At 41.1% G+C, this 25,128-nt stretch overlaps 1 protein-coding gene across 2 annotated transcripts; it reads left to right on the top strand.

Annotated features, from left to right (window-relative positions):
* Nucleotides 1–1,077: 1,077 nt before the first annotated feature.
* On the top strand, nucleotides 1,078–9,501 carry LOC124113559. 2 transcript variants are annotated; one of them, XM_046473961.2, is made up of 5 exons: nucleotides 1,078–1,153; nucleotides 1,266–1,359; nucleotides 3,607–3,657; nucleotides 7,135–7,325; nucleotides 8,512–9,501. In XM_046473961.2, exons 2-5 carry the CDS (start codon nucleotides 1,326–1,328, stop codon nucleotides 8,878–8,880), a joined length of 645 nt encoding a protein of 214 aa, XP_046329917.2. In that variant the 5' UTR covers nucleotides 1,078–1,153; nucleotides 1,266–1,325; the 3' UTR covers nucleotides 8,881–9,501. The 2 variants fall into 2 exon arrangements, with proteins under 2 accessions (XP_046329917.2, XP_046329918.2); XM_046473962.2 differs by lacking the exon at nucleotides 3,607–3,657.
* The last annotated feature ends 15,627 nt before the right edge of the window (nucleotides 9,502–25,128 follow it).

Here is a 25,128-nt window from a genome sequence, read left to right on the forward strand (position 1 = left end):
TTCACACAGAGTTAGTTCCCCTACACCATTACGTGAAAGTAATATTATTCTTGGGAAGGATTTTACGCTGCATTTAGTAGTTAAACAGTTTGCTGATATAAGTCGAAATAAAATCACAAAATATGTAAATCTAAAGGATTTGTGAGCGAAAATCGCCAAATCTAACCCCTTGTCGATTAATTGGAGATACATTTGGAAGCCTATAATGTATAATATATAACTTTTAATTCATTATGATTGTGAAAAACGTCTTGAAATTCTTGATTCTATTTTCACCCTGGACTATCCAGTGTATTATATATCCATACCATTATATTTGTCAAAATGGAGATATGTTACAGTCAATGAGCAAACTGAGTGTAATTTTCACTTAGGCAATTTACAAAACGGCACACTATTTCAATCAGTTTAGAGTTATTTCCCGTCAGACTGACTTAAAGTTATTAAGACGTCCAAAAGGGGTTAAAAGTCACAATAGACTGGGATAAAAAGCTCGAAACATATAAAAAATATACATTGACTTTCGTTTTCCTTTAATCCTATCATTTTCAGTCACTGAGTGATGAAATAGAGCATAAACATGTTTGGTATTCGTTACCTGAATATAATAAATGGAAAACTAATCGTAAAATGTCTGACATATTTTGGACTGTTGTAAATTGCCAAAGTGAAAACTTCAGCCATTTTACACATTGACTGTGGGTATCATGTTAAATATAATAATACACTGGATATTTTAGGATTGTAAATATACCATCGTGCAACAAAACGGAGATAAAATGGCAAAATAATAGTGTTTTTTTTATCTATTATTTGTGTTTGTTTTATTTAATATCCCTTATGAACATAGGTGGGTTTTATGCCACAAGGGACCGTCTCTTATTAATGACTCAACTATACAAACATAATAACTTTCGGGACTCCACAACATGTAGGTGGTGCGTCGTGTATCATATATATTTATCAAACGGTCACTCCGTTTTCGAATATTTAATACACATTTAAGGTAAAATAAAATAAGCGCCAATTACTTGAAAACGTTTATTCCATAAAATACCTGTATGACGTCATCGAGAAAATGACGTCATGAATTGAACATCATGGAGGCACTGCCGAGTCGGCTGTCGAGCTACAACCTTTGAATACAAAGAAGGTACGGTTGTATACTGATCGTAAATTATGTGTATTCTGCCGACATTACTTTGCCACTAAGATCATTGTAGAGAGATTTATTTCGACGTTTCGTTATATTTCATTTGTTTCAGTTGATTACGTCACATTTCCATGGCTAATACAGTATTCCCGCCAAATGACGATTGTGCCATATGTGTCTTCTGACTGTCGTATGGTTTGCATCGAGTAAGTATAAGAATGTGACTCAAAACGAGATATACAATTGTATACGTAAGTTATTGTAGATCTATTATTAGGTGTAAGTACCCCGAACAGTCTCTAATTGCCCCATTTAGCATACCATGGTTTTCGATCTGGATCAACTTATAAAATCGCGACTCGTGTGTGTAATCCGGAAGGGATATTATAGTCCTTACAACCCAAACAAACAACGACAAACCTAACCAACGTGCGACATTGGCACTCGGCGACAACGCGACATTTTGACCAATTATAACATTGTTGTATTTTGGTATTGTCGTGTTTTAAATATTTTGGGCTTTGTATAATATATTTTTTGTTTTATACCAAAGGGCGACAATGCTCTTTCTGGGATTCCATACCCGTGTCCCTAATTTTCTTGCCGGTATGAAAAATACACTTTTAGAAGTTTTTATAGTGATGGGCGGTGGGGTAGCCTAGTGGTTAACGCGTTCGCTCGTCACGCCGAAGACCACGGAGCGATTCTCGACATGGATACAATGAGTGAAGCCTATTCCTGGTGTTCCCGCCATGATATTGCTGGAATATTGCTAAAGGCGGTGTAAAACAAAACTCAATCACTCACTCTTATAGTGTCAGGAAATATACATTTTATTTTAAAAACAACCCAAAATATTATTGTATCATAATAATTATATAACACTCAAATAATAGAATGTGACCACCATGGTGTGTCCTGGGTAACGTCGCACTCATCACGCTATTCCAGTCACATGACAGCCGCCTGTAAAGAATCAAGTCTGGACCAGGCAATCCAATGATCGATAATATATTATTATAATTGGATTTCTGTTATCAATGTTGTGAGCCGCGATCCATGCCGTCTGGGTACGATGACACACTCAACCAAGTCTGACCATTCGAGCCATTTGGTCGTCTTTTACGATCAGCATATTGTTGCTGGGATACCAATTCTAAACCGAAATCCCCGCGTCTTTCTTTTAATGACGAAATGGGAATTAATTCTTTCGCCTGCATGCTTGTTTGTTGTTGAACGCCGCATTTAGCAATATTACAGCCTTACCATTAGTTATAACACCCCCTCTTCCAAATATTGTAAGGTTTTATCTTTTAGACAGACACAGGAAATTGACAACCAAAGTGATGGATCTCGTTGTCTGTGCAATAATAGAAACGACATCCCACAATATCGAACATATTTTTCATTACAGCTGTTACTCCGATCTTCTTTGTATTTAGCATCTTAACGAAAAGCGTTCAGCAAATACGCTTTTCTTCGATTACTCTTACAAAATCAACTAACGGGATCGGTGGTCAGGCTCACTTGGTTGATGCATGTCATCGTATCCCAATTGCGTGGATCGATACTCATGTTATCAATCAATGGATTGTCTGGTCCAGACTCGATTATTACACAGACCGCCGTCACAGAGCTGGGATATTGCTGAGTACGGCGTTAAACAACAAACAAAGAAAGTGCGAAGTCAAATATCTGAAGTAGAGCTCGTGCAAAACATGTCGTGAAAATCCTATTTTGCAATGTGTGTATTTCAATGACCCGGGCCCACTTGCACAAAGCGATCTTAGCGCTAAGATTATCTTAAGCCTATGTTAAAGTATGGGAGTTACAATCATCTTAGCGATAAGATCGCTTTGTGCAAGTGGGCCCAGGTAGTGAACAGGTGTACCTGTTAGCTGGTTCCCGACTCTATATGTGCGTCGTCAACTTATGATATCAAGAGACAGGACCCAGCTTAGACACCATTGGAAGAAATATTTTGTACCGTATCACGTTTAATTTTAATCCACGTGTTTCCATTCGTGCGTGCGCGCATAATATCAGAATTACAACAAAAAGCAGCTTGACAACAATGGTCAATGACATCACATAGGCGGATTCAGACAAACATTGCCATTTCACCTACCGCCTGTTTCAAAATACTGAATGTGGTGATAATTTCAATTTATTTCCGGGTTTCTTTGCACGTGATAAGCAGGTGTTGACATTGACATCGTTTTATCTTGTTCTTTTCTCCCCGTGGGATTCCGGGTCGGGCCCCAGCAACCGAAGCTGGTTGTAAGAGGCGACTACTGGATCGGGCGGTCTGATCCAATCACTGGATTGTCTGGTCTAAATTATTTACAGACCGCCGTCAATTAGCTGGAATATTGCTGAGCGCGGCGTTAAACAGCAGACAATAAACAACAACAATTAATGTAGTTATCAAGGTAACTGTTTGACTTCAACAGGCGTCTATCTCTGCTTCGCTGTTACCAGACCACCACTGAAGAAGCTGCTTGGTAAGTGAGTGAAAAGGTTTAACACCGCTTTCAGTGAGTGAGTTAAAATGTAACGTCGCATCGGCGTTATTTCAGCCACATAGCGACTACACCGCTTTGAACAATATTTCAGTTATATCACAGCGTGTCAGCTTGACGTTGGAGGAGAGCCTGTTGGGATGCAGGTCTCAGACGTTTACCACCCTCAGTGAAACCCACGAGCATGGGTATGGCGCTGACAAACCTAGAAAAATAATCAGGGCGAATCGGGATTCGAAACCACGATTTTCATGCTGCCTTAAACCACTCGGCCACCATGTGCCCTGCTAGGGTTAGAACAGGTCTTCAGCAACCCATGCTCGCCGCAAAAGGCGACTAACGGGATTGGGTGGTCAGGCTCGGTGACTTGGTTGATGCATGTCATCGTGTCCCAAATGTTTAGATCGATGCTCATGATGTCAATCACGAAATTGTCTGGTTCAGACTCTATTATTTACAGACCGCCGTCATATAGCTGCAATATTGGAAATAACAAACAAACAAACAAGGATAAGCCACCTTATGTGTGTTGGTTTTATTCACGCATGCCACTTCGAAAACAATATTCATTTTTCGGAATATCTTTTCCAAAGTGAGACGTACTCTAGTTTGAAACACATTTTGTTTGATCGATTTAATTATCATGGCAATGAGGTCTTCTTTCCTCGTGCTCAGCGTTTTTTATGTAAAAGAGTCTCAGTTCGGAGCTGAGGCAAGGGGTGTGATTAAGTATGTCAATAGATAACCAGTTCTCTCATGCCTTTGGCGATATCAGACTTCTGGGTACACAGTTGACTCCCTAAATCTCGAATGACATGCCGACCTTGAACCAAATCGTCGGTTACAAACGTCTCCTAATACAAGTCTCATTATAGCTGTAAAATGGAAATTGTCAATTTGTCTCTCATTCGGTTTGCCGTGATCTGATGGAATCTATTTAAGATAGCTGGCAAGTATATTTTTAAGACTTCATTTCAAGCGTTTCGAATTCTGCGGGATATTTCGCTACAATATTGAGAGGGACACTTTCTTTACAGCCATTTCCCGAATATATTTTACGTGCGCTTCAGTTACTACAGTGTGCCTATGTTGGCCTCATGAAGATCGTCGAAGAAAAGGTCGTCAGCAACCCATGCTTGCCGTGAATGGCGACGATGCTTGTCGTAAGAGGTGACTAACGGGATCGGGTGGTCAAGGCCCGCTGACTTGGTTGATGCATGTCATCGTATCCCAATTGTGTGGATCGATGCTCATGATGTCAATCACTGGATTCTCTGGTCCGGACTCGATTAGTTACAGACCGCCGCCATATAGCTCGAATATTGCTAAATGCGGCGTTAAACAACACACAAACATATCATAGGTTGTACATCACTCTAAACACTGAATATAGTATGTAGTGTCATTTAAATTATGAGAGGAGCGAAAGTTTGTTTTCAGTGATCACCCTCTCTCTAGCACTACAAAGTTGTCCAGGTTTTTCTAAGTTACCAAACAGAGCGTTTCGGCGCCGTGTTGGTTTTTGTAACGTTTCCTGTTTTGGTTGTCTAAAAAAGGCAGCATACGGGACTCGTGAACATTTTTCGTAAGGTCATTTGTCCCCGTCTTTATTTAAGTCAGGCGTTGATTTGACTTTTGAATAGGATCAGTTATTTACACCTTCATATTGTGAGAATGGGTTTATATTTAAACGTGTATAGGTTTTCATTCGCCGGCATTTCTGTCAAAACCATCTGCATTGCTTCGGGAGGATTTGCCAAACTATCGGCTACAATGCTTTCTGTGTACTATCAAACTAGTAAGGATGGGGCCAAATGGTTGCCTTGTGACGTCTACATGGGTTTAGTGATACCAGCTGGCACTGTCGCGAGTATGGTGCTGACAAACCAACTATACTAATCAGGGCGAATCCACGACCAGCTGTTCGTCGCTGTTTTAGGGACGTATTCATGTGAATACTGATATACACCTTCAACTGTTTACGACATTAAGAGAACCACATCCATAAAGCGATCTTGGGATGTGGTGAGGTTAAATGGTGTTAAACGTCGCGTCCAGGATTATTGCACTTATATAGTGTTTGTTTGTTTGTTTGTTGTTTAACGCCTCAGTCAGCAATATTCCAGCAATATGACGGCGGACTTATATAGTGACGTACATGCACATGTGTGTGCGTGCGCGTGTGTGGCTGCTTGTGCTAGTCCGGACTGATGCCGATTTCTAGTGCTAGCCCACTGAGATACCATGACGCAGTTTAACATGAATACCCAGCTCAGACACAGAATACTGACTCCGAGCAGATCAGGGCCCACTTGCACAAAGCGATCTTAGCGCTAAGATGATCGTAACTCCCATACTTTAGCACAGGCTTACAATAGTCTTAGCGCTAAGATCGCTTTGTGCAAGTGGGCCCAGTGCTTGTTTTAGCCCCTTAATGTCGAGCGCCAGACAGGGTAACAACAATTTAAGTACGATCTTTTAACGTCGTTTGGTATGGCGCGGCCTGGGATGGAACACCTGACCTTGCGCTCTCCGGGCGGGCGCTCTACCGCTAGACCACGGAGGCGGTCAAAGGCGACTGTAACTCCCACACTTTAAAACTGTTTGTTTGTTTGGTTGGTTGTTTGTTTGAACGGGTTATGAACGAAAAGGGGTATGGTTTGGCAGACTCAGACATAATCTGGGTGAATGTGGGATTTTAACCTTCCATCACCGGATCCTGAGGCGATTGAGAGACGCAACCTTATTAGCGAAAACAATTTGTAAGCCCGTGTCTCTGCATGATCTATTGCTGCTGTGAAGAGCCTAACTATCTGCATCGGATCAAAGCTCATCCCGAAATTATCATGTAAAAGTGGACCCCGTTATTACGAATCTCGTGCAGCCGAGCATCACCTCAGTCGTTTGGACGCATTAATTGGCCGTTGCCACATATATTCGTCCCCAACGTCGTCTCAGCGCTATGATTGCTGTAGGTTTATGTTAAAGTATGGGAGTAACGATCGTTCAAGCGCTCAGGGGGCCGTTGTACAAAACAACCTTGGCGCTACGACTGTCGTAAGTCTATGTTAGTGTATGGTAGTTAGTGTATGGTAGTTAGTGCTAAGGTCGCTTTGCACAACGACACCGAGATTACTTTGTGGGCCAAGGAAGCAGATGCAGGGACCACGTGAAAATCCGGGTTACAATAGGTCTTCAGCAACCTGTGCTTGTCGTAAGGGGCGACTAACGGGAACGGGTGGTCAGGCTCGCTGACTCAGTTGCGTAGATGTTTGCTCATGATGTCAATCACTGGTTTGTATGGTGCAGACTCGATTATTTACAGACCACACTCATATAGCTGGGATGTTACTGAATGCGGCGTTAAACAACACAAACAACAACATATGCATGTTTATGAATTATTCAGAGATTTAATGTCCAAGCGTTAACATTTATCCAATAAATGATTGACCTTAGGGCTTACTGACCAATCAGGCAGACATGAAAAGCCACGAATATCAGCCAATCAACTCACACGGCAGCCGGAGAGCATCCGCAATAAGAGGAGTGTGCATCTGCAGGGTTTGGCCAACAAAGACTGGAAGGTGTCGTGGACATCGCCGACGCCTAAAGTGGGAACAGATTCATACGACGTTGACGACTTTCAGGTTCGATTTATGATTTACGCCCACGCCCACGCCCACGCCCACGCCCACGCCCACATCTAAGGATAGCACGGAAATAATGGTTATGATGCATAAACGTTACCTATACCAAGTCACTGGATTGTCTTGTCCAGACTCGATTATTTACAGACCGGAGTTATATAGCTGGAATATTGTTTAGTGCGGCGTAAAACAACAAACCAACCAACCATCATAGTCCAAATTGTGGAGCCCAGCATGAGACAAAAAGATGTTTGTAAACTGATGCCATCTTCCTTTCACCATCCACGAAACAAATGATGATGATACAGTAACTGCTTCATTAAGGTATTTATTGATTTTAGTTGGAAACCTCAAGAAAAGTTTAATTAGTTGGATGGAAATCTGCATACCTGTTAACACTACCCGAGAGGATCCGGGGTAGAATAGGTCTACAGTAACCCATGCTTGCCGTGAAACCCGTGAAGATCCGGTGTAGAATATGTCTACAGCAACCATGGCCGTGAAACCCGTGAACATCCGGGGTAGTATAGTTCTTCAGCAATCAATTCCTGCCGTAAAAAGCGACCATGCTTAAAAATAGCTTGTAAGGTGCGGATAACGGGATCGGGAGGTCAGACTCGCTGACTTGGTTGATGTATGTCGTCTAATCCCAGTTGCATGGATCGATGCTCATGTCAATCACTGGATTGTCTGGCCCAGAATCGATTATTTACAGACCTCCGTCATATAGCTGCAATATTGCTGAGTGTGAGGCATATGAGGAATTTAGATGTTAACATCGACAACGAATTGCCGCCGTAGCTGTAACAGAGAGCATGAAATTGACATACGGAATACTTAAGTTAATCGTCAACATTAATCTGTCCTTGCAACATATCTCGAATCTCCTGTTTAGTTTGCCTTAGGCATATTGGCCTTGAAAATCCGCAAAGAAAAAGTAAACTCTGCCTCAAAACTATATGAGTATTGTTTTACGCCACTTTCATCAATGTTCCACTAATTTCGGGGGTGGGGACACAAAAACCGGGCTTGACACATTTTACTCACGTGGGTTATCAAACTTTGACTTTCGGCGGGATGATCGTACTCTTGAAACCCCTACAATGACGAGTTGAAACGTTTTGTGTTTATGGATGTGATGTACGAGATGTCATTGCAGTTTTAGACAACGTGATTTCATTGACAGGTCATCAACCAGGAGGAGATTCTACGCGCCAAGCACCTGTACATGAAGAACATTCTGACCTATGTTGGAATAACGCTGGGCGCTGTCTTTCTATTTGTCATCATCGCTTTCTGCTTCCTTGTCAACCCCAAACAGTGCATTATCGCCTTCGGAACAGGGAGCCCTTGCTGCCTGATTATCTCCCCTTGTATTTTGAAATGTGTGGAAAAATTTCTTGACCCTGGAAAAATAGTTCAGGGTCAAATGAATCGATACGTGCCAGGGGTTGTTATCGATGAGACGGGCAAGGTTGCGGAGACATACGAGCCTACACCGGAGGAACTACAAGCGCTGCAGGAGTTAGTTGAAGAGGTCATGGAAATGGTTTAGGTTAACGTCGTAGCATGACACGACTTGTAGATCAGATTCTTATATGTACGTGAAATGTACCTATCTATTTAAGAAATATACGACTCGTGGTCGTTGTTTATCGTAAATAAAACACTGCATGGAGAATAAACCATGAGGGGCGCGGCCCCTCGAGTCGTTAATCACTTACATGCGATATCAACATGATGTACAGCCTCTTTAAGGATGATGATAAAATGTTCGAGCTTAAGAATATGTACCCAAATTTTAATAATGATGACTCCCTCAATAGAGACCTCGGCAATGTCGGACAAGTCCATTTATGGACAGGTGGATATTTCACGCATAAACTCACAATCCTCACGTCAATTACCTGTATCTTTTCTCCCAATACTGATTGTCATATCTCTCCGGCATTTGGATGCGATCGTTCGGCCATCGCGTTTATCTGCGTTGCACAGATTCATCTATGGGAAATAACTCACTAGACATTTCCCTCTCAAAAAGAACGTTGTCCAATATACGACGTCGCCAAGTTGCTAGCGCACGTTCGAATCTCCAGAAATGACATGATAGAACAATGTTTTATCGTGAAATAAACCACGCTTCGTTCTACATCGTTCTCTGCGATTTATCAATGTCAATGTCAATGTCAAGGTCCTCGCTTTGAGATCAGTCAGCAATTTGTCTTTTTCTCTTTGTGATTTACAGAAAAGAAATATAATTTGAGAACATCTGATTGTATTTGTGTTGGGTTAAATGTACATTGCCGTATATATATGGGCCGTCGCGAATTGTTTGTTGAGTGAGTGAGTGGGTTTAAGGCCGCTTCGAACAGTATTCAAGATATATGCCGGTCTGTGAGCTTCGTGTGGGAGGAAGGCCCGAAGAGATGCAGGTTTTACACACTAACAAGATTGGGGAAACCCACGAGCGCGGGTATCGTGTCTAAACATAATCAGCTCACATCTGGGATTCGAACCGACAATCATTGGATTCTGGCGCCTTGAGGAAGCAACTCTGCACAGCGAATTGTGGCGCCTAAATGCAGACCCACATTGAAACAGCCTCAGTCACGTGAGAGATCTTTTGTCATCAGCAACGCATTCATGATTTTTTTTTCGAGCACTCAAAAAGTGATTTGTGGTGCTTGCTGCCCTCTCGCATCGGGGACATGGACTTTCATTGTTATTTGTCTTCTCCGACGGAGATAAATCATCATTAATGCATTTCCTCACACGTTCTACCCTTTCCATCATGCGCTGCAAGGCTCTCAGTGAGTCTACTGTAACGAAAATTAGCATTCATTAAAAATACAATATTAATGGCCAATAAAATTGTTAGACCTTCTTTTGTATTTAAAGATTTCCAATTGAACTGCTGCTGTGACGCCCTGCCCGAATGTGGGTTAAGAATACATTTTGACGTGCATCTACCCGGAGGGCGGAAGGTCAGGGTTTTTAAAGATGGTACTTGTTGTTACCCTGCCTAGTGCACGGCCTTAAAATTAAGGGAACAACACAAGGACAGGTCGGCTTGGAGTCAATATACCGTGTTTGATTGGGTGTGTTATACGCTGGCATGGTATCTTAGTGGGCTAGCTCTATAAAACCATCATTAGTCCGGACTATAGCACACGCACACAGACACACACACACAGACACACCTAGACACACACATACACACACACACCTAGACACACACACACACAAACACACCTTACCTCACGTGCACCTCACCTCATACGCCGGCTTCTCTGAATGGGCTTCCAGGAAACACCCCTGGGCACCAGCAGGTAGTCTTCTATTCTTTAGGAGATTCTCAATCCGTGTTTGTAAATACATGTATAGGTCAAAATCCCTTAGCTATTTTTAATGTATGACCCTTAGGCTACATGGAAGAAAATTGTTTTTGCGTATACCCGTGAAGATCCGGTTTAGAACTGGACTTCAGTAATCCGCACTTGTCAATTAAATTAAGGGAAACAGACGAGGACAGGTCGGCTCAGAGTCAGTACACTGTGTTTGATTGGGTATGTTATACTGTGGCATGGTTTCTTAGTGGGCTAGCACTATAAAACCCATTAGTCCGTACTATAGTAGATCCGTGACCCGTGAAGATCCGGTTTAGAACAGGGCCCACTTGCACAAAGCGATCTTAGCGCTACGACTATTGTAAGCCTATGTTAATGTATGGGAGTTACGATCATCTTAGCGCTAAGATCGCTTTGTGCAAGTGGGCCCTGGTCTTCACCAATCCATACTTGTCAAAAGAGGCGATTAGCGGGATCGGGTGGACAGGCTCACTGAAGTGGTTGACGTTTCTTAATTGCTCATGATGTCAGTCACTGGATTGTGTTGACCAGACTTGGTTATATAACAGACCGCAGTCATATAGCTGGAACATTTGTGAATGCAGCGTTAAACAACAATCAATCAATCAATCAATCAATCAATCAATCAAAATGGGTTGGTAAGTTAGATTTTTTATCTCCTCACCTCTCTAGCCTATACTCATAACTGCAGTTACGTGGTGATTTTATTTTGTTGCACATATTAATATAGACACATAAGGAACTGGTCTCGGGTCAGTAGGCAGGTGACTGAAACAGCGTATGCACCTGCTGACTCATCTGTGGGATCTAAACTGCCGGACAAATGAAACACGTGGAAAGTGGATCATCACAACCGTTACAGAGCTGAAAACAATTGCCTGTTGTGAGAAACTCATTGATATGATGCATGTCATATTGCCTGTTGTGAGAAACTCATTGATATGATGCATGTCATATTGCCTGTTGTGAGAAACTCATTGATATGATGCATGTCATATTGCCTGTTGTGAGAAACTCATTGATATGATGCATGTCATATTGCCTGTTGTGAGAAACTCATTGATATGATGCATGTCATATTGCCTGTTGTGAGAAACTCACTGATATGATGCATGTCATATTGCCTGTTGTGAGAAACTCCTTGATATGATGCATGTCATATTGCCTGTTGTGAGAAACTCACTGATATGATGCATGTCATATTGCCTGTTGTGAGAAACTCACTGATATGATGCATGTCATATTGCCTGTTGTGAGAAACTCACTGATATGATGCATGTCATATTGCCTGTTGTGAGAAACTCACTGATATGATGCATGTCATATTGCCTGTTGTGAGAAACTCACTGATATGATGCATGTCATATTGCCTGTTGTGAGAAACTCACTGATATGATGCATGTCATATTGCCTGTTGTGAGAAACTCACTGATATGATGCATGTCATATTGCCTGTTGTGAGAAACTCATTGATATGATGCATGTCATATTGCCTGTTGTGAGAAACTCATTGATATGATGCATGTCATATTGCCTGTTGTGAGAAACTCACTGATATGATGCATGTCATATTGCCTGTTGTGAGAAACTCCTTGATATGATGCATGTCATATTGCCTGTTGTGAGAAACTCATTGATATGATGCATGTCATATTGCCTGTTGTGAGAAACTCACTGATATGATGCATGTCATATTGCCTGTTGTGAGACACACATTGATATGATGCATGTCATATTGCCTGTTGTGAGAAACTCATTGATATGATGCATGTCATATTGCCTGTTGTGAGAAACTCATTGATATGATGCATGTCATATCGCCTATGATACCAGTAACCAATACATCTCCATCGAATAACCATTTCTTGTTTGTTACATGTTTAGCCACCATCAAAAATGGGTGTCTACTTTCTTTTCTCCGGCAGTTTAGAAGACACTGGCAATACAATGTTACACTATAAAAACATTAATTAAAGGGTTGTTTTAATTTCACAGGCACTATTTGGAATACTCTAAATAAATACCTTATCTTCGACAGCTCAGAAATGTTTAATACTATCTTGTACGTATATTGTGAGGAGGTGAATTCCAAATTGAATCCAGGAGTTTAACCAGGAAATTCATAGGCCTCGAATCGGCAATATGAAGTTACAGCCAACCTATTCTCGAACCATCAAGCCTTGGTCAACAACCAGGGGATGTAAATCCAGATTTCAGAAAAGAATCTGAAAACAATAGCATTGACGGTATATAAATCATATAGCAGGAGTATAGTTTCATGCAGCTTTCAGCAATATTTCAGCAATATCACTACGTGGGACTCCAGATTACCGGCTTCACTTGCATCCATGTTGGGAATTGAATCAGGGCCTTCGGCATGACGAGCGAACGCTTATACCACTAGGCTTCCCCATTGCCCCCTTATGGCGGAAAACGTTCATACAAAGCCAGTTGTAATCAGCCGTGATTAACTCAAACATATATGCGAGGTGTCATCACACGCTCTTTCAATGTTTACTTACAGGAACAAGCGGGCTGGGATTCTTAATTGTAATCGGTAAAACTGTCGACAGAATACTTGATTTGAATGATTGTTTCACGCAGCCAACACTACAAGTGTCCAATGACACAGACCACTCGCTCAGACAAGTGTTAGCTAAATACTATCATGTTGGACCGTATTAGCTTGTATTATTCCGAGTGTCTCTTGAGAACATGTTGACAGACACTTGAGAGGACCAATTAGCATCTGGCCACTGTGATGGACAAGAGAGGTAAGTAGGTGGACACGACAGTGTTGTTATTTCACACTGTCCAGGGAAACAGTCTGTCTTACAGACCTTGATACAAATATATCAAATACAGCCCATGCAAGTCTATAATATTTGGCAAGACTAGATTACTACAGTATCTGAAAATAAAGAGATTCTCTGGGCTCCTTTTTATTAATTTTTTACTAAGATAATTTAACAACTGTTTTTTTCTGTACAATATGTTCATCTCAGAGGCGAGATGTTAGTCTTGGGGAAACGGCGCCACGGTCATTATATTAATCGATATGTTGATCGATTGGCGCTGCTCCAAATACCGACTGATATAACTCACCCACTCTTGGATGTAATCGTTTGGCCACTGCGTTTATCTTCGTTGCCGTGCTACATCTTTGAGGAACAAGTCACTGGACATTTCCCTCTTAAAAATAATGTCTTCCAATTTATGACGTCATCAAGTTGCGAGCGCATGTTCGAATCTCCAGAAATGACATGATAATAGAACAATAAACAACACGTTGCTCTTCATTGCTCTTTGCATATATACTTATTAGATTGCACTTTTTAATAATGGTTGCACTGGTGCATTATTATATAGCTAAATCGAGCCCTGTTTTCCTCAACACTACCCTCTTGTCTGTCAGTTTCCCAATCCTTTCCCTCCCTTTCACTCCAACATCTCTCTCTTGTCTGTCGGCTTAAACTGTGTGATATTCTTCCTCAACACTACCCTCTTGTCTGTCGGTAGAAACTATGTGGTATTCTTCAACATCATCATCAATCCATTCCTGCCAAGCACTTTCACAACACAGGAATCCAAGCTTGTCTGACCTTTAAGTTTTTGCAAGTTAAGGAGGCAAAAACCTATATCATCGCATCTTTCCACAAGCTTTTTATTTACGTTTTTGTCTTAATCTCTTTACTGTTTGACAAGGAGCAATTGGAAGGCAAAACCCTACAAGGAGGACTTTCCCCCCGTATCAATCATTATAATCTCCTTACATGCAATCGATTATGTAAAGCCTTGATGTGCTCGGAAAATCAAATTGCAATTTATTGCGTTGACAGGTTGAAGCAGAAAGCAAGCACTACAATACATGTTACCGGGAGCTTTATCAGAATCTTATTGTTGACGGAAAAAAACCGTCATGCAACGACGTCGATGTTTTATGGGATGCGGAGACAGATATATTACCGTCGACGATGTCGTAATTTGTTCTGTGATAAGGTCGTGGATCTTATGACTGGAGATGAAACCAGGGATCTCTCGTCTTATCGATGGTTGGGATGGAGAGTAAATCAAAATAGTTGAATCAACACTTCAAAAGATTTCAAAGCAACTTGATGAGTGAAATAAAGTTGAGTTAGAGTGTCAGAAATGTTGATATAAATGATTCAAGTCTGAGAGGGGGATGCAGTAATCTCATTAAAACAGATCTTTGTCCCGCGATACGATACTTCTCTGTGTGAAGATATGAAGACACCTCATTGCTGGAACATTGTTGGTACATGGCTGTTACACTGCAGGAACATTGCTGGTACATTGCTGGTACATTGCTGGTAAATTGCTGTCACATTGCTGGTACATTGCTGGTACATTGCTGGTACATTTCTGGTACACTGCTGGTACATTGCTGGTACATTTCTGGAACCACTGTCCACAAGTCTAACTATTTTACATAGATAACACGTACTTGTTAAAGGGGATCTGTCCCAAGCGGGCACAACAATGTTGAATCAATATTGTTTAATGTATCAACCAAATGTTTAACATTAAAACAATGTCCAATGGTCTATTTATCTTATATTAACACCAGTTGCCAAGTCTCTATATATCCTGTGTATACAACAGTTTCTAGTAGTATATATATTTTTGTTAAATAGAAAAGATTTCAGATGTTCATATGTTTGTTTGTTGTTTAATGCCACACTCATTAATATTTCAGCTGTATGATGGCGGTCTGTAAATAATCGAATCTGGACCAGACAATTCGGTGACTGACATCTTGAGTATCGATCTACGCAATTGGATAGAACCACCTGACCACCTGATCCCGTCAGTCGCCTCATACGACAAGCATAGTCGTATTTTACAGCAAGCATGGGATGCCGAGGACCTATTCTAACTAGGGCCTTCTTCATCTATATTCTTATGTACACAGCAGTTTCCAGGGGCCAATATATTGTTTTGCATACATTAGCTTCCGTTGGTCTATATTTCTTGTGTACACAGCAGTTTCCAGGGGCCAATATATTGTTTTGCAAACAGTAGCTTCCGTTGGTCTATATTTCTTGTGCATACAGCACTTTCCAGGGGCCAATATATTGTTTTGCATACAGCAGGTTCCACTGGTCTATATTTCTTGTGTATACAACAGTTTCCAGGATTCTATCGTTCTTATGTACACGCATATTAACTGTTTCTAGATTGTCCCGACATCTTATCTACACTCGCTTCTGTTTCCGAACCCAATTCGTTCTTGGCGTGACTAATGATTCGCCATTCTGACATTCACCAAGCCAAGGATGGAGATAAGGAGCTTCATTCCTATTCAGCGTGGCCGGTCCAGACAAAAGCGTATTTCACTCGCAGACATTTATTTGAACTAAGCTGGTATTTGCCATTATTGTTGCACTTTGTGTGTGCATTTGACTCAAGTCCAACCCAGTGTTTGATATGTCAGACCATGATAGCGTAATAAAAGCAGGGCCGACAGGTTCCTGAATATAGCGTGAATGAATAGCCGATAATTAATGGCTGTCGTGTTTGAAGAACGGAACCCAGCTAAATCTGAGCCTTGCATGAGTTGTCAGGACCCGAAACTAAATCTTCCCCAGTATTTCGTGCCAAGGAAGTAGGGCCGACCTGCTCACTCACTCAGCGATTCAATTATGTCTCCTCCCGCATAAAGTGACACGGTTAAAATAGTTCCTGACATATTGGGGCTTGATTTGGACTGACTCGTGTCTCAGCTTGAAAAAGCACCATGTATTTTGCTGTACAGTGTTCTAAGAGTCTGATGCATGAGTTACGGAGATTGTGTTCCTATGATCACAATGGAAGGAGCACGAATTCTTCTGAACAAACGCATTACTCAAGTTTCCGTGAACCCTCTCTTGTACAGACAGATGTCCTTGTGGTTGTGGTATTTAAATGAGAAACAGGATGCATCATTCTTCTTTGATGAGCAGAGGCACTAACAGCCCAATTTTGCCTGATGCATTGTGTCACGTATCTGAGGCGTGGCAAAAACCTATGATTGAAGGTTCGAATCCCGATTCACCCTGATTGTTTTAAGGTTTGTCAGCACCATATTTATGCTCGTTGTTTTAAACAAAGTGTAGTGGACACACTTTCCTTTGGAATATATAACCGATCCAATTGACTCATTACTATATTTAGATCTATGCATAAAGATTCAGAGTGACAAAACACTCTCCACAAGACTGTATGACAAGAGGGATGACTTCAACTTTCCAATGATCAACTTTCCCTTCATGTCGAGCAATATTCCTGAAGCTCCAGCCTTTGGTGTTAACAATCGAGATACAATCGAGCATGCTCTTTCTGCCAAGGTTTCAAAGAGCGTCATACGACTCTTGCTCTGATGTTGTTTGATCAAGGTTACAACATTCAATGCCGCAGTAAAGTTTTTAAAACGTTTTATGGTAGACATGTGGAGTACATTTCCAAATTTGACGCTTCAGTGACAAAAATGCCCAATGCATTTCCCCATTTTGACTTGTACCATATGGTCCCATGTTGTTTTTTTCTGGTGAACCACTGACTTGCCTTTAATGTGTTTGTGACGGGTGCCATGCGTGGGGCAGGATAAGCTCACCTTTTGATAGTATTTGATAGTGATTCATAAACACATGCTCATGATATAGTCGGTATTATACAATCGACTCTGCTTTATGCAGAGATTTCTATTTGATATGGAAAGGGTTTTCTCGCTTTATCTACTACAAGAAATAAAGTAGGGGCAAATTCTATTCTTGACTGGGCTCCTGTTTACATAATTGAGTGCAGAGGCGTTGGCCGACTTGTCCTCGTCTAGGATTGAAACACACTCACATTCGTTTGTCCTGGATAGCGAATGAACAAACTCAGAGCATTTTCTCATATTTGGATCGCAATATGTTCGTTATTAAGAATGCTATATATGGATATGGTACGGATTTGCATATATTTTGTCCATCGCTGGTTGGATAATAATGCCAAGCTTGAAACCAGTTTAATTTTCACTGGGGTCCCTGGGGTTTCTCTTATTTTAAAATTTAATATCGTTAAAATATGCAGGGAAAAGAAAGTATACAATTCGAAAATTGGATTTGACCAATCAATCAAAATATTACAAGGATGAAAACAGTCGCCGAAACACAGCAAACTTAAGGTACAAAACGCAACTATGATACCTTTATCCAACACATCACCATCGAATAAATATTTCTAATTTGTTTCATTTTTAGCCACCATCGAACATGGGTGTATACTTTCTCTTTGGCCGTCAGTTTAAAAACTGAAACACTGTTCCAGGCGGCGTTCAAATGACTTGCTTGTTCGACAGGAACATCAGAACGTACGTATGACAAGCCACTCCTAAAACTGTTCACAAGAACGTTCTGTGTGTAAAGACCCGGGAGAGAATCTTTCTTCAGCAATCCATGCTTGTAAGGGTCAACTAACGGGATCGGGTGGTCAGGCTCGCCGACTTGGTTCATGTATGTCATCGTATCACAATTACGTAGATCGATGCTCATGATGTCAATCACTGTATTATCTGGTCCAGACTCGATTATTTACAGATCGCCGTCATATACATGGAACATTGATGAGTGCTGCGTTAAACACCACACAAAGAAACTGTTCAAAGCGGCGTTCAGATGACTCGCTTGTTCGATGGTAACATCAGAACGAAAGTATGACAACAAGAATATACGGACATGTGAGCAGCAATTTGATCTGCGTGTTCATTAGTTGGATCTTTAACGCCTTTGAATGGAAATCACTACCAGGTCCCCAATATGTTACGATATTTAGAGTCAAATCACTTCAGCTCCCACATCCGTGATTGAGTTAAGATAACATGTGGTTACAAATCCACTGTGATCAATCAGATCGAATGACACAACATTCAATCACAAGACCCCGGGCTTCAGTTGCACATTGATTTAAAGAAATCAACTCGCGATGAGAATAAAAAGTATTTCAATTTGAAATTAAGCGTCTGATGGTTTCTCGAAATTGCGTTAACTTTGCATGTTCGCTCAGCGATGAAGATGAAATACGACCGGCGATGTGAAAAGGGGGGTCAAAATTCATGGACATTCTCAATCAATGTCTGCTCGGAATTAAAGCGGTGATCAAATTTCAGAAAGTGTATAGATGGGAAAATGTAATCACGTTGACAAATTCTGCAAGAATAAGTGAGTGAAGGAGGTGGGTTCTACACCGTTTTAAACATTATTCCAGCTCTGTTACGTCGTGTCAGCTTAATGTGGGAGGAAAGCCCGAAGTAATGCAGGTGTCATTAGTTGTCCACTTTGGTGAAACCCACGAGCAAGGGTATGTTGCTGACCAACATAGAAATATAATCTGGGCGAGCCGGGATCGAACCTAACTATCAGATGTTTCTGGCTTGTCCAAGGGACGCAACTGCATAGTGAATACCGGCGTCTCAGACGACTGCACCACCTGTTCCCCCTCAGTAGGTGTTAAGTATTACTGACGCACGTGCAGGGACAGTGGTTAAGTGTTCACTCATTTTGGTGAAAGCCTGGGTTCGATTCTCAACGTTGGCACATTGTTCGTATCTCCCAGCGTGATAGTGCAGTTGAAATACAGAAATCTATTCACACACTCACTCACACACTCTCTCATACACACTCCTATCTAATAAGTGAGTGACTAAATGTTGGTTAATGTCATCCACACCAATGTCCCGGCAATATCACTTCGGCCTGTAAACAACCGATTCCGAACCAGACGACCGGGTAGTGGTTGATATCATGAGCAACAGTGACATGCAATCATCCAGGTCACTGAGTCTGATTCAATGTTGTCGCTTGTTGACCAGCATAGGTTATAGGGCCTTTACAAACAAATGCGCTCCCACAGGGCTGATAACAACCACTCAGAAAAACAACAAAATTACGCAATGTTTCAATATGACGAATTGCCACGACTGTCCGAAAATGAGCGTCTGTCCGATTATGAGCGTTGGTATGCTTGAAGCAGGATCGAGTCAACGTGATGTTGCAAGACAATTTAACGTCCACAGAAACACCATTCGGTGTTTATGGCAAAGTTGGCAACAGACGAATGCAGTCAGAGGCCATCCTCGGTGTGGCAGGCCATGCGTAACCAATAATCGACAAGACAACTGGATTCGAACAACACACCTACGAAATCGATTCCAGCCAGCAACAGTGACATTTTGACAGGGAAACACCGTCAAGCATGTCTACACTGGTGCAGACAGCGTCTATGCAGTGGGGACAAGTTATATTCACTGACGAGTCTCGTTTTCACCTCAGCCATAGCGATGGGCGGATTCGAGTGTACCGACGTCGAGGTGAACGTTCCGTCAATCATTGTGTCATGGAAGAAGATCGATTCGGGGACAGCAGCGTTATGGTATGGGGTGCGATTACAGCAAGACAGAGGACCCGTTTGATAATGGTAGAGGGAAATTTAAATGGACAGCGCTACCGCGACGAGATCATCGGCCCTGTTGTTCTACCGTTTTTGCGTCGTCATGGCCCAGGCATTACCTTTCAACATGACAACACCCGGCATCATATTGCTCGACTTGTTCAGGATTCTCTTCAACAAATCAACGTGAATGTCATTCCCTGGTCGGCTCGCTCCACTGATCTCTCATCAATCGAGCACATGTCGGATGAGATGGATCGGCACCTTCGACGTCAACCACATGTTCCACAGACACTCCAGGAACTTCGAAACATGCTCCAGCAGATATGGACAGATAACCCACAGGACTTTTTGCGACGCCTGGCCCATTCCATGAAACGAAGATGTGTTGCTTGCATCGCAACCAGAGGTGGACACACACGCTATTGATTTGTAAATTGACATTTTGGCATGTTGATGTTTTTCGTATGAAATCACGCTTTTTTTAAAGTCAGTATGGCAAATTAAACCATTTGAACACTTACAGGAGTCTTTTATCTGTCTCAAATTGAAATTGTTTCAGATTTGGTAAAAATCATAACTTTGCATTAAATTTTATTCAATGTCACAGGAACTTTTGTTGTTCAGAAAAGAAAGTCAGTTTCTCTCGTATTCTGCAAGTCAGTGTAAACTCCACCAGGAATGGATCACTTCTTTGATGCTCTTGTCTGGAAAACAGCATTTGTTTGGGAAGAAAGTCTACGAGGGCCAACATGAATCTTTTTTATTCGTTGTCTTCCATAGGAAGTTCGAAAAGCAAGCAAGAGGCAAGTCTTTCTGCTTTTTATGTTATATGTTGCGGATAATGAAGACCTGCAAGTTTTGTCAGAGAAGTGTCATGGCAGAGTGTTGTTAATGGTTATTAATGACAGCCTGGGCCAGCGACACATCCATCGTTATGAATATATGCACATTCTGGACTGTATTCATCATGTAAGACTCTGGTGTCAACGACCTCTGATGTCGAGTCGACAAAAACGTGATTAGAAATGTTTGTTTCGTGGATTTGTCATAGTATACAGCCTTGTGAGGATTCGAAGTATTATAGGTCCCGCTCTCTTGCTTCTTGCAAAACAAACGTGGGGGAGGTGTTGGTAGACATGCATCGTTGATGGTATTACGTCATGCCTAAATGACGTTGATCGTCGCTCATATTATCAAGAACTGGTTTGTCTGCCTCCATTGTTTACATACAGCCACTTCACTCACAGAAGACCTACTGTGGTTTACTTCAGAATTAGTCTGATAATATGAAATGCTTTCGTGGAGAAAAAAAAGATATTTGGTCTTGTGAACATTCATTAGTACGGATTAAAATCACAGCAATCAGTACGAAAATAAATAATTATGCAAGCCTTTACAGACTTTCGTGGATAGTAATTGAGGTTGCCTCCCGAGATTCATGTGTTGGTGTATGTTTACATTCAGAACATTTCGGGAGAGTAACTCATATTTACAAGAGATATTTGAACATATTACGTGTAGTTACACCTGAAGTGAAATTTAAGGATTTATTGTGTAGATATTAAATGAATATTAATATATTCATCATAGGCAAAGTTGTAAACAAAATTACTCTATTCATTATGTAATGGACATTCACAGTCATTCTATTTGTTTATGATTGTATAATGTACAGACACATGTAACTCCCGTATTGTATAAAGTGCCTTAAACTCTGTAGTTGTAAAAAACACATAAAAAATTAACTACTGACACTACGTATATTCCAACAGCCAGTTTAGAAATAGCCTACAAATGAGTGTCACATATTTCAAGATGTAGGGAATCTAAGGCCTGACTTCCGCATGCCTTATTGTTAAAAGATGTTGCTATGACCGTCATTCAGAGCCGACTCTTCTTTGATGTAATCCAAAACTCAGCCTTTGTCGTAAAAAAGAGAAATTCCTCTTCACAGTGATGGTAAACTGTCACTGTCACCCTACTTGTCTCTGAGGCGTCACGCATGTGCCTACTGGTGTGTTCCGATTGCACTTTTTAACAATATATAATATGCAGTAAATATTGCTACAAAATAAAAACTGTTACAATTGACAGTCTAAGTGACGATACAACCGTGCGCGTGATCATCAGTGCGAATGAAGACATGTTCTTGAATGGCGCGAGACGTCACGAACGTCCATTAGTTGAGACCCCAGCAAGGTCTGATGTCAACAGTCTTTCGATAATGCTTTCCAAATGTTGGTAATAAACCCTTTTGCAGATTCATATTACGAAGAAAATGCATTGTTATTATCTTAACATGTTGGGATGTTTCAAATTGTCGGAGCCTCTGCAGTTAAAACCTTTTATTATGAGTATTGTACCTTTACACTTAGTTGTCAGTCTTGAAATATGTCCCCAGAATTGACAGTGCGGTCTTTTATAAACCTATGATGTATGATGCAAGGACGTGTCTTCACATCAACCAATGGTTTCCTCCACCTTTGCATGTCTACCGCTGAGTTCACATGGCCACTAAGTAACAAGGAAGTCAGGGACATTAATCAATAGCTTCACAATCACCATTAACCTGTCTGAGAGCAGAATAGAAAGGCTCTCAAATCACTGCAAAACGCCCCGACCCTCGTTTGCTGCCCTGCTGTGTCCTGTGTCAGTAGAGATGACCCTCACTCTGCCCGTCCCCCTGAGTATCTGGAGTGACGGTGATAATAGCCCCCCTCCCTATCCCCTGTCCGTGTGAGGTAATAGCTCCTCCCAGACTCCCTGTTTCATCAATACAGAGGTAATGAGCAAGACTGATTTGGTGGCATCAGTGTTACGATATGCGCTCCATTGTGGTTGACCTTTAAGTGATGCATCACACACGAATTAACCATTTTAAAGCTCCGCGTCTGCACAAACGATAAACTTTTCGTTAAGCCTGAGGGTAGTTTCCATGTCCGTGTTAGCTCTTCAAGTTCTGAGATCAACTTTAGGTAGTTGAACAACATAATTCATGCTAAAGAGTGTCCCAATAGTCTTCCACTTATTATTGTAGATGATATTCCAGAATCGTAGAGACAATGTAATAACAAACACCTTATATTCAGCAGTTACAGTAAAAACCTGTTTGATTCGTTTCTAGAAACTAGCGGACATGCTGGATGTAATAAAAAAAATATTTAAAAAAATATATAAATAACATTAAATTTAAATAACATATATAAAATTGGCTTCTCTGTTAAGATGAAAAACATGCAATGTCTTGAAATAGTAACCAAAACCATTTTCTGTCTCTATAACAATTCCATATTTCGAGGATGGCATGGGCAAACTACCAAACACCTTCTGGAATTCTAACACTCATATGTAATTAAGATGGTATCTGGTGATACATATTTCTCCCTCTCTTGAAGGTTTTCATACAAGCCGTTGACCACTTTGCATAAACAATGCGTAAGGTTTCATTGATGCCTAGCACTGAGTGCAATTCAGACATACCGGAACAGTGCAAAACAAAGAAAAGTGCATTAGCGACACTCCTCTTTTTCTCTCTTTGGTTTGTGGAACCAGTTTCTTTGCATTAATAGAGAATACTACAATCATTCTCGTTAGGTACCAATTTTATGAAACGAGTGGACTTTCTATGGTATTTGACCGAGAGAAAGTGAAACACTTCTTTTTCTCTCTTTGGTTTGTGGAACCAATCTGATTGTTTTAAGAGAGAAACTACACTCATTCTCGTTAGATACAATAGAAAGTTTAAGAGTTTTTGTAAAAATGGTATCTAACAAGAATGAGTGGCGTATTTTATTTATTACCCACGTTAAATATATATTTAAGTGTAAATACATAACAACTTTCGATTATTGACAGACCAAACTGAAATCGTTTGCAAAATCTTGCCGTGCATGAATATTGAAATATCGGCATTGTTGACATTTCTATGCATACGCATTAACAACATGCGCCTGCAGTTGTTTTTGCAAACAAAACAGCAACGACGCTCCAGATCCTTTTGGAACAATTTCTTCAACATAAAGTAATTCAAGCGCTATGTTGTTTGTACGAAGGACAGCTAAAAGAAAAAAACATAACTTTGCATTAAATCTTATTCAATGTCACAGGATTTTTTGTTGTTTAGTATATGAGCTGGTTTGTTTTTTTGAAAATAATTCGTGATATACGATGTACATTTCCCTACAACGACAGTGATTGACAGTTGAAATTATTTCCAGATATTTCTGATGGCCAAAGAAGCGCATTTGAGTGAGTCAGTGAATGAGTATGGTCTTATGCCGCTTTTAGCAATATTCCAGGCATTATCACCAGACATGGGCTTCACACATTGTACCCATGTCGGGAATCGAGCCCGGGTCTTCGGCGTGACGAGCGAATGCTTCAACCACTAGGCTACCCGGCCGCATTTGAAAACTCTATCTGATGAAGTGTGTATTCATATACGACTTGGTGATACATAGAATATCACAGTGTACACCCAAGGTGCAAACGAGCCGTGCGCTAATTCATCTGTCCCTAAGTGAATGTTGAATGAATGTACAGTGAGTTAGTCAGTAGTGAAGCTATATCACGCGAACGTCTACCCTTGAATACCATCTGTCATTTAAAATGTTTAAACAATAAATATGTCCATATCCTGGTGTTTATTTATATCTGTCTTGTTTAATTTCGCACTATTCCAGCTATACATGCATACTGCCATACAAGTGCCGTGACCTTCAAGCCGACGTTAATCCCAAAATTCACCTCACTTCACACGTCACTTCACAACATTTTCCAGCAATATCGCTGCTGGGGACACCAGAAATGAGCTCTACAAATTGTACCAGTGTTGGGAATCGAACGCAGCCTTCGTAATGAGGCGGGAACGTTTATACCAGAAGGCTGTCTCCCGGACCCCATGTGGCAAACACTCACATGTAGCACCAAGTATTCATCAGCCATGATAAATTCAACACAGACACTCGAGGTGTCATTTCAAGCACTTTCAATATTTACTTACA

This window comes from Haliotis rufescens, unplaced genomic scaffold, assembly GCF_023055435.1.
Source record: "Haliotis rufescens isolate VD_foot unplaced genomic scaffold, xgHalRufe1.0.p SCAF_14, whole genome shotgun sequence".
In the NCBI taxonomy this organism is placed as follows: Eukaryota; Metazoa; Mollusca; class Gastropoda; order Lepetellida; family Haliotidae; genus Haliotis; species Haliotis rufescens.

Bases quoted from the DNA above. Each gene is read 5' to 3' on its own strand.
- LOC124113559 (XM_046473961.2), top strand. From the start codon at position 1,326: ATGTGTCTTCTGACTGTCGTATGGTTTGCATCGA. The intron at 3,658-7,134 runs GTAAGTGAGTGA...GATTGACCTTAG, and splicing joins ACCACTGAAGAAGCTGCTTG to GGCTTACTGACCAATCAGGC. The intron at 7,326-8,511 runs GTTCGATTTATG...TTTCATTGACAG, and splicing joins ACGACGTTGACGACTTTCAG to GTCATCAACCAGGAGGAGAT.